Source organism: Citrus sinensis, chromosome 3, assembly GCF_022201045.2.
Source record: "Citrus sinensis cultivar Valencia sweet orange chromosome 3, DVS_A1.0, whole genome shotgun sequence".
NCBI classification, from domain to species: domain Eukaryota; kingdom Viridiplantae; phylum Streptophyta; class Magnoliopsida; order Sapindales; family Rutaceae; genus Citrus; species Citrus sinensis.
In genome coordinates this window covers 12,922,387-12,935,720 of record NC_068558.1, presented here as the reverse complement: position 1 = coordinate 12,935,720, position 13,334 = coordinate 12,922,387, and the positions used below count along the sequence as shown (strand labels likewise).

Below are 13,334 nucleotides of genomic sequence, written 5' to 3'. Positions count from 1 at the left end.
TGGGTTGAGAGTAGTTCTGGTTCTAATTTTATAGTCTAAATGGTGGTTGAGAGGCTTGAGAAACTTGAGGAATTTGTTGCATTGGTGGAGCTGGAACTGCTGGTCCATTCTGTTGGAATCCTTGAGACCATGAAAAATTGGGGTGATCTCTCCATCCAGGGTTATATGTGTTGGAGTACGGATTGTAATTTGATGGTTTTCTCATGACACTTATGGTATTGGCTTGATATGAATATGAGTCATAGTCATGTGGTTCTGTTGATTTAGCAGTCGTTAATTATGCTATTTGTCGAGAAAGACCTTCAATTATCTCTTTGACTTCTTAATTCCCAAACTTGACTCGCCAATGTGAACCTCATTCACTCTCTTAATTCTTTAGTATTCCTGAGTGATCGACTCCGTTGTTGGGAATTATCCACTTGTCGCTGGAAGAATTCCCAAATCTCTGATGCACTTTTTGACATTATCTCTCCTCTACTTGTTTCCATTAGCCATTCTTTCACATATGGCAATAATCCCTCCAAAAAATATTGACATTGGTGTCATTCTTGTACCCATGATGTGGACACTTCAAGAGTAACCTATTGAATCGCTCCCATATTTCGAAAAACTGTTCGTCTTCTCTCTGGGTAAACTCTGAGATTTCCCTGCGAATAGCATTAGTTTTATGCACTGGGAAGTATTTATTCAAAAATTTGTTACCATTTGTTCCTATGATGTAATGCTATTAGCAAGCAATGTATCGAGCCATGAACGAGCTCTATCCTTTAAAGAAAATGGGAATAATTTGAGTTTAACATCATCGTCTGAAAAATTCTCATATTTAAAAGTTTGACAAACAGCATGAAAATCATTCAGATGATTATATGGGTCCTCATTTTCTAGGCCATAAAATGTTGGCAGACAATTTAGCACACTAGATTTTAACTCAAAACTCCTAGTAGCTACATTTGGGTATCTTATGCATGATGTACTCAAATTAGCTAAGGGGCTAAAGCAGTCCTTAAATGGCCTCTCCTGTGGTGGTGCTTGTTGTTGCAAATCCATTTTATATTTTAACGTGTTTGTGTGTGCGCAGTATTTTTTCTAATTCAAGGTCTATAGGTTCAAGATTAGGTAATAGTGATCTTCGACCATGCATGCAAAGAATACAAAAATAAATAGGAACAAAACGAATAAAAATAAAGAAGAAGGAAAAATTACGGTACTAACATTATCGCGTTGTTACAACCTTACTATAACACACTAAAAAATAAATACGTGAAAAGAAAAAAAAATTAACTAAAAATAAATTAGTAAGATAAACAAACAAAAATTGCAAAGAAAAATAACTTAAAAATTAAATTACATAATTTTAAAGAAAAGAAAAAAAAAGAAATTCTTACCTCTAAATGCTGATTCACTTTTTTTTTAAATAAGAGAAAAAACAATTACAAGAAAACAACTAAAAGAAATTATGTGATTACACTCGTCATGAGCCGTTAGTGCTTCATTCCGATGGCCAGGAGCTCCTCACGGCTACCAGCAATTGCGATATCGTAACTCAATTTGAGTGTAATGGTACGTAATTATTATTGAGGACATTATCCTAACAATTACTGGGTTAATAATACAACTGAGCTAATTTTTTAATATGAGTTAGGTCCATGTACTTTTAAAATATGGCCATAATTTGCTGTTGAACAAGTTTTAACCACTTAGTAATTCATATATGAAATATAACTGCAGGCAAGAGCTCATGGCCAGAACTGGTTGGTGTAAACGGGGAGATTGCTACTGCTACGATACAGAAAGAGAATCCTAATGTTCATGCAATCATAATACTTGAGGGAACTCCAGTTACACAAGATTTTCGTTGTGATCGGGTTCGAGTTGTGGTTGACAAATATGAGAAGGTGGTTCAAGTTCCTCGGATTGGCTGAACTTCGCCGATTATCTGCAATCATCATGGCTGGATGGATGGTCAGGATTAACTGCTTGTTTATAATCACTTAACTATGTATTAGTAAAATAAATGAACAAGTAGTGTTGTTTAATAGAGCATGCATGGATGCGCGTGATATCCAATAATCGGGTTCTACGAATGAGTGTAATAATACAACCTTTATGTCTACACTTTTTTTATTTAGTTTTTTTTACCCTTGATAAGAAAGCACGCTTTCACATAATCATACTAAGAAAAAGAATACAAGAGATGAGTTGGGCAAGTCCCCAAAAAAACACCAGAAAGCTAATTTTGCGATTACAAGTTCTAGAAGTATGTTGAATTATAGCATAACTTAGTCTCCGAAGCTTTTCTTGAACTTCAGAAATAGCCCAAAAAATCTCATGTTTACGGATGCGACTTCAATTACGGTCGAGAAATGGCCGACAATTTTTTTTTTTATTTGTTTTGTTTGATGTGGCTTAAGAAAAGTGATGAGATTTGACCCTTCAATATATTTCAACAGCCCACTTCTTAGTTTTCTCTATTAATTTTCAAAATACCCTTATTCATTTAGTTTTTTTTTTTTCGGTCTTATTCATTTAATTTAACTCTGCAGCTCCAAACTCATTGAATTTCAAGTCACATGTTGGCCAGCAATGGTCTTGGAACTGAAAATATGACTTTTCATAAGTAATTGTAGACACATAGTACTTATATTAAAAGCATTAACTCACTAAAATAAATAAATCAATACAAATTGCAAACGAAAAAAAAAAAAAAACACAGAAACTATTAGAAACCTTGGAGAATGATGGTTGAGTCATTGGATTGTTGGTATCAGTATTGTCTTCGTAAAGCAAACGCGCTAATTTTCAATCTTTAATATAAAAGTCAATTGTTGTGATGGGTGTTTGGCAGGAAAGGAAATGAAAGAGGTGGAGGAGAACGAGAGATAGGGGAGGGAAAAAAAAATGGGTACTTTTTGAAAATAAAAATTATTTTAGTAAGTATTTTAGACATTTTGAGTTAAATATGACTTAATGAGATAAGTTTTGGAGGTGAAATATCACTATTTCCTTAAAAAAGAGTGAAGCCATTGGCGCCCCCTCATTATCTTTATAAAACCCACCTCAAATAAAATTATAGTTAAGGATAAATAAATGTGTATTTGGTATGACTTATCTAAAGATTATAAATACTTATTTAATCTTGTAAACTCTTATTAAAATTTATTTTGTTGTTTGATTTTTTTTTTTTTGGTAAAGCTTTTAAAGCTTAAAAAGTTATCTGACCTTTACTAGCAAAAACATAAATTTTGGATTTTTTAGAATGGAGGTTAAATAATTTTTTAAATGTTAAAATATCTTCTACTTATTTGATAATCTTATTTTATTCTTTCTATAACATAACTTTTAGAAATTTACCTATTAAAGTAATTTTATAATTTTTAATAAATATTATCATTGACCACTAAATAACTAAAAGAAATTATTTACAAAAATTACTGCTACAAATTCAAATAACTTACCTCCCCAGCAACGGCGCCAAAAATTGTTGTACAAATTTTATTGAACTCGCAAGTGCACGAATTTATTGTAATATAGATTAATGGTGACGAGTGTCGATCCCACGAGAAGGTAGATTTTAATTGTATGTAGAATTAATTTTTCTAAATGGGTGGTTGGATTTGTGGTAAAGATGATTTGAAATATTCTAAAATTTAAATTAAAATGAGGATAATAAATTGAAGTGAAGATCTGTTGAAATGACGTACTTGGGTATCTAGATCCGCATCAACATACACCATGGGCTAAATATTCCTTATTAATGCCAATTAAATCATGAGGGGGGATTTCCACTCCTCATGAACCACACTCTAATCAATATGGTATTTAGGGCTTATCGTGCAAAATAATAATAACCTTGTACTAAGGAACCGGTGAAACTAGAGCGGTATCTAGACAAGATTATTATTATTTGTCGACGAAAAGTCAAAACATCTACAATAATTAGAGGAGAAGAGAAAGTAAATTTACCAAATAAAGCCCATCACACATGTTGAGACTTCACCTTCAACCCAAGCTTGAAAAAAAATTAGCTACTCATAATTGAACTAGGGGCAAAATGAGAATTTATTAAAATACATAGAAAATACAAGATGGAGAATGAATTACAGAAAATGGAGCTCAAAAATGGATTCAGGGATGCCAAATTAGGGGGGGAGACCCCTTTTAATAGATACATTGAGTAAATCATGGCAATCGGATTAAAAACAATTTGGACGCTTAGGATTGTGCCACATCATCAGTCAATAGTACGCAGTTTGACCACGTGGTTTGAACAGTCAACCGGCTTGAACAGTGACGCGGTTTGGTTGAAAATAATCCTATGTATATGCATGTACCATACGCGCGATTTTTTGTCCACTAACATGCTACCACGCCACCGATCAACAGTGCATAAGAATTTTCTCCAATGGAATCGTGACCCCTCATCAGTCAATGCCACATCGTCAGTCAATGCCACGTCATCATTCCGTATGTGTGAATAGTGTCGTGAACAGTAACATGGACCGTACCGTACATGTGAACAATATTATTTTTCCTTTTATGCTTCTCCTAAAGTTTTCGACTGTCCTGAGTTCAAAAGTGATGTCCGTTTTACTGTTTGAATTCTTGTTCATTGTAAAATGACCATGATGCCCCTAAAATACATAAAATACTTAATTAAAATAAAACACATATAATTAAATTACAAGAGACTAAAATACATAGAAGTGTTAGTAAGACTTGAAATATAAAATGACGATTTTCTCCTTTAGAAATATACACTTTCTAATACTCAACAATATACCTGCAAATCTGGGTAGAAATCATTTTCTGGCAAGAGTTTCCAACCCTTTCTCACCAATATGATCAATCCTTTTATTCCATATCTCAATGTCAGAATCTTTTACAGCCACATTCACATCTTCTTTCTTAATCTTGGCTTCTATAAGATAGACAGTGTTTACTTTCCTCTCCTTAGCTAACATTAGGGAGCCTTTGGCGAGCTTCCATTTTCCTTCACCAAATTGGTTAGTATAACCATCATCATCAAACTTGCCTGTAGAGATCAAATTAAGGCGAATATCTGGTACATGTCTGACATCTTTAAGTAATAACTTATAGCCAATGCTGGTCTCTAAGCAAATATCTTCTATGCCCACAATTATGGATGCCCCCTCATTTCCCATCCGAACATGCCCATAATCATCATTAGATGTGAAGTAATCACAATGTGCAGTAACATGAAATGAAGCACTCGAATTAATTACCAATCACTAGTATGGAAAGTGAGATTTACTGAGCTCTCATCATAAATAATATCTAAATCACCATCAACTATGGCTGGAATTTCTACTTTAGTTCCTTCCTCGCCTTTCTTTCTTTTTTGAAACAAGTGCATCTGACTTTGAGGGAGCTGCTTCAACACTCTTTCTTTTAGATTCTTTATTCCACAACCTATCTGTAACTATATCCAAAGTTAATTTTTCATTCAGCGCTGAATTATTCACTAGCACTACTAATATCTCTCAACTGTCAAGCAAAATTTGGTAAAAAAAGAGTTGAAGAGATTAACCCAAAAGTTGGAACAACTTACAAAGAATTTGATAAATTTTAATGAAAAGTTGGGATATAAAAACAAAACTTGATATATTTACCCAAATGTTGGAATCCAATAAAATGAGGGGGAATATAAAACCAATAAATGGTGGGAAAATGAGTGGAAGAGCATAACCCAGAAGTTGGAATGACATGATGAGAATTTGATAAATTCCAATGAAAAATGGATATTTGAAAAATAAACCTGAAACATTCATGCAAATATTGGAATTCAGTAAAAAGAGTAGGAATATCAAACCAAAATTTGGCGGGAATAAGAGCTGAAGAGGTTAACCCCCAGGTTGCAACAAGTTATAAAAAATTTGATAAATTTTAATGAAAAGTAAGGATCTAAAAACTGAACCTAATATATTTACCCAAAATGTTGGAATTCGATAAAAAGAGTAAGAATGTAGTACCAAAAGGTGGTGGAAAATAAGTTGGAATAACTGACCAAAAACTAGATAAAGTCTAATGGAATGTAGAGATATGAAAAATAAACCTAAATATCTACCTAAAAAGTTGGAATTTAATGAAAAAAGTGAAAATATGGAACCAAATGTTGGTGGAAAAATGAGTTAAAATAAGTTACCAAAATTTAGATAAATCTTAACAAAAAATAAGAATTTAAAAAGTAAACTTGAAACATGCACCACAAATATTGGAATGTTACAAAATAAGTAGGAATATATCTCTTTTTTGACATAAACTATAATATTTGTATAGTCTCTTCTATTATTTATAAATTTAAAATTATTACAATCTTTTGCCTCATTTAATTCCATATTTATCTTTTTTTCCTTTTTTATAATTTTTTCACATTAAAAATAAATGAAATTGTAATTTTATTATATTAACCGGTAATACCGATTTTCTGCGTGCGCTGTATAACATACAGAGATGCATGGAATGTTGACTCCCCAACATAATTAGGGGTTGCACGTGCCCTCACACAAGTTTGTCTACAAAAGAAAGGATACGATTGCTATGCACCAGTTCCATTGACAGACTGCGCGGAATTTAATATATGGAAAAAATAATAACCGTAGGATATAAAGTACTATACAATCAACGGTTGATGTTGATTAAAGGAATCGCAAGAACTAGGTGGCCCAGTTGATGTTGTAGTGAAAATGGGAGAACTAGAACATGGCGGCCCAGTAAATCTGTAAATGTGTCTGCGATGTTTATGTGAAATCGGAAAAAAAAAATGAAATGAAGAGAATAGAAAGAAAAAAAAAAGGCAACCCCTGCTCTCGTGATGGCCTATGCAAAAATTAAAAAACAAAAATCTTAACAAAAATATATATGCCATTTATTGACACTGAATTTTTGTCTATAATAGTTTATAGAGTGGTGATATTTTTACCACACAAATTCTATAAATCCATTGTACTTTTAAAAATTAATTATAAAAGATTCACATTATTTTTAAAAATTTCAAATAAAGAAGAATTCTAAAGAATTAATCAATTAAATCTATCTTAATATATATTTTTTATATTTTAATTTATTTTTTGTGATTTAGATTTTTTTATTACATTTGACTATTAAGATTGCTTTAGTCTAAATCGAAATTGATTATTTTACCCTTAAAAAATAAACATACCAAAAGTTTACTTTAACATTCTTTTTGTTTTATACAAAATTCATTATTTCCAAATGGTCAATTCTACTTTATTAGTATGATTATTAACTGATAAGAATGATTTAATAGATTAATTATACAAATATTTTTTATTTGTATTTATTAGAAATAAAGTGCATTTATTGTAAATAATTATTTTATTTCCTCTTTACAGTCATAAATTTTTTTCATTAACCTTTTATCCTTCATTTTACTCGTTTAATTCGTCTTTGCATGATTTCAATTTCAGTATTACTATATCAAATTAGGATACCATTGTAATATAATTTAACTTTGATATGCACTATGGCCTCGCCCAACGCCTATTCGGGATCCAATATTACTAGTCTCAAACACCAAATTAGCAAATTATTATGACCAAAGGAATGGTTACAATAGTTTGTAAACAGGTATGGTTACTTTAATTACACTATGAAATTATCAATTTATTCAATGTTGAATTGATCATAGAAATAGAACTAGTTGGAAATGCAATTACTTTGGCGATAGTTGTTTTTCCATATAAATTATAATAGTGAAGCACTTTCTTATCATGGGTTTCTTTTCCACTCAAAAGTCTCATCTAGTTTCGAGCGAGCTGATTGTAAACTTTTTTCAAATCTCAATACCCACATGTACTTTTTACGAACATTTTATATCGTTTATGCAATATCACCACACACGCTATATTGAACCAAGCCTCACTAAACATATATTCATCGGTATAGTATTGAAATTATCAACATAATATTTTTTTTAACCAATTCAGTTAAAAAAGATCATAAAATAAATTTAATCGTACTAAGGTTCAATTGTTCAATGGCCATTTAAATTAATAAATAATATCCATGCATGCCTAACACTAACTAAGAGATTAACATTTTTTACCTCTAGAACATTTTCGTTAACATCACTTTGATTTTCTTCATCAAGTTTCATAATACCAACTCCAAGCCTCTTGCATCTAAATCCCACTCTACAGTTTCATGCTCCACCTGGTCCAATTTGTTTCTCTCCATTTATTTCAATTCAACTACCATCCACTAAAAGAAATTATATTAGTCTAGGTTGTGACTTGAAATATATTACTTTAAAAATAGGAAAACAAATTTGTTGAATTTTATCGTTAAATAATTTAGTAATGACAAAACTAAATTTGATCCTATTTGCCTTTGCAATGTTATTATATTTATTTGTAATTAACAATATATATATATAAATCATGTTAATACGTTATATTTATCTTCAGTTAAATATATATATATATATATCAAAGTACAAATATGAGGAACATTTCTTAATAAATTTGTGACTTAATGTTTAGTATTTGAGACAACAAGAGACCAATTAGAGTACTTATGACATGGAAAATAACACTTTTGAACATTAATAAGCAACAGTTGTGATGATAAGAGACTTAACAGCAGAACTTGTGACAAAGTGTAAATAACTTGGAACATTAACACAAACAGTGAGAATTGTGAATTCAACCGGAATAACCGGTTACTTTACAATCATTGTTGCACATGTGTAACATGTCATGGCAGAATCAACCATACATACACCAGATGCATAGTAGACAGACACTCAGAGAAATGACCAACAATTATTTATCCTAGATAAATTAACTTACAACCACTCACATAAACAGTATTTATGTAGGATTCACTGACTCTTTATGTACGTAAGTAATTATAAATTACATTACTTATAACTTAGGATCCTTATACTATTTGTTTTGTTTTATTCACATAACAATCCGTCAAGCCAATTGGGACCCACTGAGGAAAGTCCAAGAAGGTTTTCGACGCGTAACGCTTAAGAGAATCACGTGATGTAGTGAAAGTCGCATTGGGACCCACTTGCGTAGAAATTAGTCCCTCATCACATCCATATGGAGCCTACGTATTAAATAATGCAAAAACTATCGTACAAAGTTAATATTATAGATGAAGAGATCCCTAACTAAGTTATATCACTTGTTGGGGGCCGCCTATTTGGCATAATTTTGTAATTTAGATAACTTACATCATTATTCGAGGAATCAAAGTCCTAAAATAAAAGAAGAAGACACTTATGATCAATCTTTTCAGTAGGTGTGGTAGAAAAAATAAATGCATTATGATACTATGGATGAAATGATTAATGCATGCGTTTACGGTCCACATTTTGCGATTATCCAAAAAGGTGAACAAGGAAATGTACAAAACACAGAATTGAATTGACAAAAGGAGATAATAGCAATAAGAAACTCGTGATTCAATCTTTGCCATGAAGTTTGTCGGTGCCTCTCCAATGAAACAGCATTCGGCAAAATAATCAATCATCTAACCTTTGGAGTTTTTCCAAAAATTAAGTTTTTATTTATTTATTTTATTACTTAGTCTAACACTAATCTAACTCCCTCCACGTTACAGAATTTAAACTCTAAATCTCTTATGATGTAGGACATTATTTTAGAATTATAAGATTTTTATTATTTTAAGATTTTCTATTTTAATTAGAATTAACTATGGTATGTGTTTAGTCTTTTATTTCTATTATAATTGTAGAAATAAATTCAAATAAAGTCATAAAACAAAAATAAATTTAAATAAAGGTAAACTCCATCTCAAGATACCGGACGCTCCATTAATATTTTATCTTTGGACAGAGTATTAACATATAAGTGATATCTCGGTGCAGTAATCAAACATTGATAATGAGAACACGTCAAACAATAATTTTCCTTTACACCAATTTATTGTTCACATGCAAAACCAAAAAATCATCATGTATTTATTGCCACAAATGCACATGCAATTCTATCAAATATGGATCTTCCTTTGGGCCGATTGATATCCACAGAAATTACATAAATCCAACTATATATATATATATATATATATATATATATATATATATATTAATTTACTGATTTAATTTCCTCAATACCATAAGACAACCACACATTGTTCTCAAATTCAACAATACTGAAATTATTAAATTAGAGAACATCAAAACTTTAATTATTAATTGAAAATAAAGTCAATTCTCAATTATTCAATATGAAGAGGCTTTGATTTCACTTGTTAGAACAATAATCCTTTGGTGAAAGCCATCACTTATAATTCAGAAACATTCATGTTGTATACTAAGCATCAATAACAAAATATACAGAAGTGTAATTGAATCTATATTGTACAATTACTCTCTAGAGTTGTGTAGTTGACATTCCAGATCAATACATTCTCTTAAAGAACCCTTTAAGTTTATCTATACTCTCTTCCTAATGATGGGATGTCATAAAGAATCAAATAATATATGTGACCTAGGGACTATAACCACTTATATAGACAACTTTTTCTGCTGTCTTTAGGTATTCCAATTTCAGCCCACCATAAAAATAGAAATTATCCGTAAGTATCTACACATTAAAAGCTCACACCCTATTAAATAAATTGAAGCTCGCGCCCTATTAAATACATTGAAGCTCGTATTATTGTAAATGTTAATAGATCCCTTTTAATTGGACTAACTTTATATAATAGTTTGTAACGAGTAATTATTTACATATAAGATCAACATTAGATTAAGGATCCAATAATGTTGAATTAAAGATCCAACAATTAGAGGTGACTAGTTACTAAAAAAAGAAATAAAAAATGAAAATCAAGATATTTTGATGAGAAAGTCATGTCCACACGCCTAATTGATTGATCAGTATGCAACAGTGCAGTGACCATCTATCTATTCCTTCAAGCTCTATAAATAGCAAGCTCTTGTGCTTTAATTTCCACCTGTCTAACAGCCTTCAAAATAATTGAAAATTAATCAACAATGAAGAACACAGTACTAGCACTAGCTTTCTTCGTATTTCTCTTTGCCTTTGCTGCAAAACCATCTTTGGCTGCTCGTCATGAGCCGTTAGTGCTTCATTCCGATGGCCAGCAGCTCCTCACGGCTACCAGCAATTGCGATATCGTAACTCAATTTGAGTGTAATGGTACGTAATTATTATTGAGGACATTATCCTAATAATTACTGGGTTAATAATACAACTGAGCTAATTTTTTAATATGAGTTAGGTCCATGGACTTTTAAAATATGGCCATAATTGGCTGTTGAACAAGTTTTAACAACTTAGTAATTCTTATATGAAATATAACTGCAGGCAAGAGTTCATGGCCAGAACTGGTTGGTGTAAACGGGGAGATTGCTGCTGCTACGATACAGAAAGAGAATCCTAATGTTCATGCAATCATAATACTTGAGGGAACTCCAGTTACACAAGATTTTCGTTGTGATCGGGTTCGAGTTGTGGTTGACAAATATGAGAAGGTGGTTCAAGTTCCTCGGATTGGCTGAACTTCGACGATTATCTGCAATCATCATGGCTGGATGGATGGTCAGGATTAACTGCTTGTTTATAATCACTTAACTATGTATTAGTAAAATAAATGAACAAGTAGTGTTGTTTAATAGAGCATGCATGGATGTGCGTGATATCCAACAATCGGGTTCTACGAATGAGTGTAATAATACAACCTTTATGTCTACACTTTTTTTATTTAGTTTTTTTTTCCCCTTGATAAGAAAGCACGCTTTCACAGAATCATACTAAGAAAAAGGATACAAGAGATGAGTTGGGCAAGTCCCCAAAAAAACACCAGAAAGCTAATTTTGCGATTACAAGTTCTAGAAGTATGTTGAATTATAGCATAACTTAGTCTCCGAAGCTTTTCTTGAACTTCAGAAATAGCCCAAAAAATCTCCAGCTAGCTGTTCTTCTTGTTAGCAATTAAATTTATTACGTCTTGCCAATCTGTTTCAAGTATCAGTGGTACACTTGTTGCCTCTTCTGCAATTTCCTAGCCCTAATTAGTTGCTTCAGCTTCTGCAGATGCTACACTGTCATAGTATTTTGACTTCTTCACTCAGCAGCTACAAACTCTCCCTTGTGATTCCTGGTGACAATCCCAGGCTTAGCATTGATTTTTAGACTTGATGGTGGCATCCACGTTCACTTTGAACCAGCTTTTAAGAGGAAGTGTCCAGCTTGGCTGAGTTGCAGACACTTGCCTTGAACTTGCTTTCATTTGAGGGGCTTTAATTTTTATGTAGGACTCAACTGTTACTTCAGCTTTAGCCACTAATACCTGAGAATCTTCTTCTTCTTCTTTTTTTTCCAAAGATGAAAAGATTTCTGGAGTGTCAAATAGCCCAAATAGGCCATTGCATATTAATCAGAGGTTGAATCGCGACAGAATTACAAAGCAAACCACGTAGTCAAATACAAATACAAACATGAAGGCTCATGTTGCACCCTTTATCTGTCCTACGCACTAATGACGTCATTTCTGACAAATGAATGAAGACTATGTGTTACTATAACATGCCAACACTAAAATTTCTTGATAAGATTTAGACGATGGCGAAAATAAAATTATTCAATAATTAAATTAATGATTTTGTAGAAGTATATCGGCCTAATTCATACTAAAAAACTAGCTTAGGAGTTGGGTTTGCCCAAACCTACCAATACTAAAAATTTTGATAAAAATTAAACAATGATGGAAAATTTAAATAATTGTCAAAAAATTGATTATATAGAAGGCCATATGCCTAACTTATACTCAAAAGTTAACTTAAAATTTGAGGGTTACCCAAACCTTATATATTTAACCCGCGAATAATCTTCAGTCGATGTGGTATATTGCTTCTAACATCACTCATCAAGGGCATACCAGTCCTTTTGTTTAGTCTTTATCACGTGGTAAGGTAGTATTCATCCTCAATCGATGTGGGATCAATATTGTCCCTAACACCCTGGTTGCAAGTAGATTGGTTTTTTGGTTTGGCCCTTGTCACCTGATAAGATAGTATTCATTATCAACCGATATGATATATTGCCCCTAAGACCCTCAGTCACGAGCAAATTGGTCTTTTAGTCCAGTCCTTGTCACTTGATGAGATAGTGTTCACCTTTAATCGATGTAGGATATTGTCCCTCCCCTATCACATGTAGACTAGTCTTTTAGTTTGGTTGTTGTCACATGGTACATTCGTGCATGACAGTGGCTCTAATATCATATGGAAGTTCATAAATCTTTCTCATACTTAAAAACTTGTTCAATAGATGAAGGTTACCCAAACA

General features: G+C 31.9%; 1 protein-coding gene, 1 long non-coding RNA gene and 1 other non-coding gene across 3 annotated transcripts; all 3 read left to right on the top strand.

Moving 5' to 3' along the window:
* The first annotated feature begins 551 nt into the window (after nucleotides 1–551).
* Nucleotides 552–655, top strand: LOC127901690 (small nucleolar RNA R71). Its single transcript, XR_008053934.1, has one exon. It is a non-coding gene; the product is annotated as a small nucleolar RNA R71 (small nucleolar RNA).
* A 599-nt stretch (nucleotides 656–1,254) lies between these two features.
* Nucleotides 1,255–2,036, top strand: LOC127900988 (uncharacterized). Its single transcript, XR_008052948.1, has 2 exons — nucleotides 1,255–1,560; nucleotides 1,729–2,036. It is a non-coding gene; the product is annotated as an uncharacterized LOC127900988 (long non-coding RNA).
* Nucleotides 2,037–10,962: 8,926 nt separating this feature from the next.
* Nucleotides 10,963–11,736, top strand: LOC102620812 (inhibitor of trypsin and hageman factor-like). The gene is made up of 2 exons (XM_052436627.1): nucleotides 10,963–11,183; nucleotides 11,352–11,736. The coding sequence occupies exons 1-2, from the start codon at nucleotides 11,018–11,020 to the stop codon at nucleotides 11,543–11,545; spliced, it is 360 nt and encodes a 119-aa protein (XP_052292587.1). The 5' UTR covers nucleotides 10,963–11,017; the 3' UTR covers nucleotides 11,546–11,736.
* Nucleotides 11,737–13,334: the final 1,598 nt, after the last annotated feature.

Bases quoted from the DNA above. Each gene is read 5' to 3' on its own strand.
- LOC102620812 (XM_052436627.1), top strand. From the start codon at position 11,018: ATGAAGAACACAGTACTAGCACTAGCTTTCTTCGTATTTCTCTTTGCC. The intron at 11,184-11,351 runs GTACGTAATTAT...ATATAACTGCAG, and splicing joins AACTCAATTTGAGTGTAATG to GCAAGAGTTCATGGCCAGAA.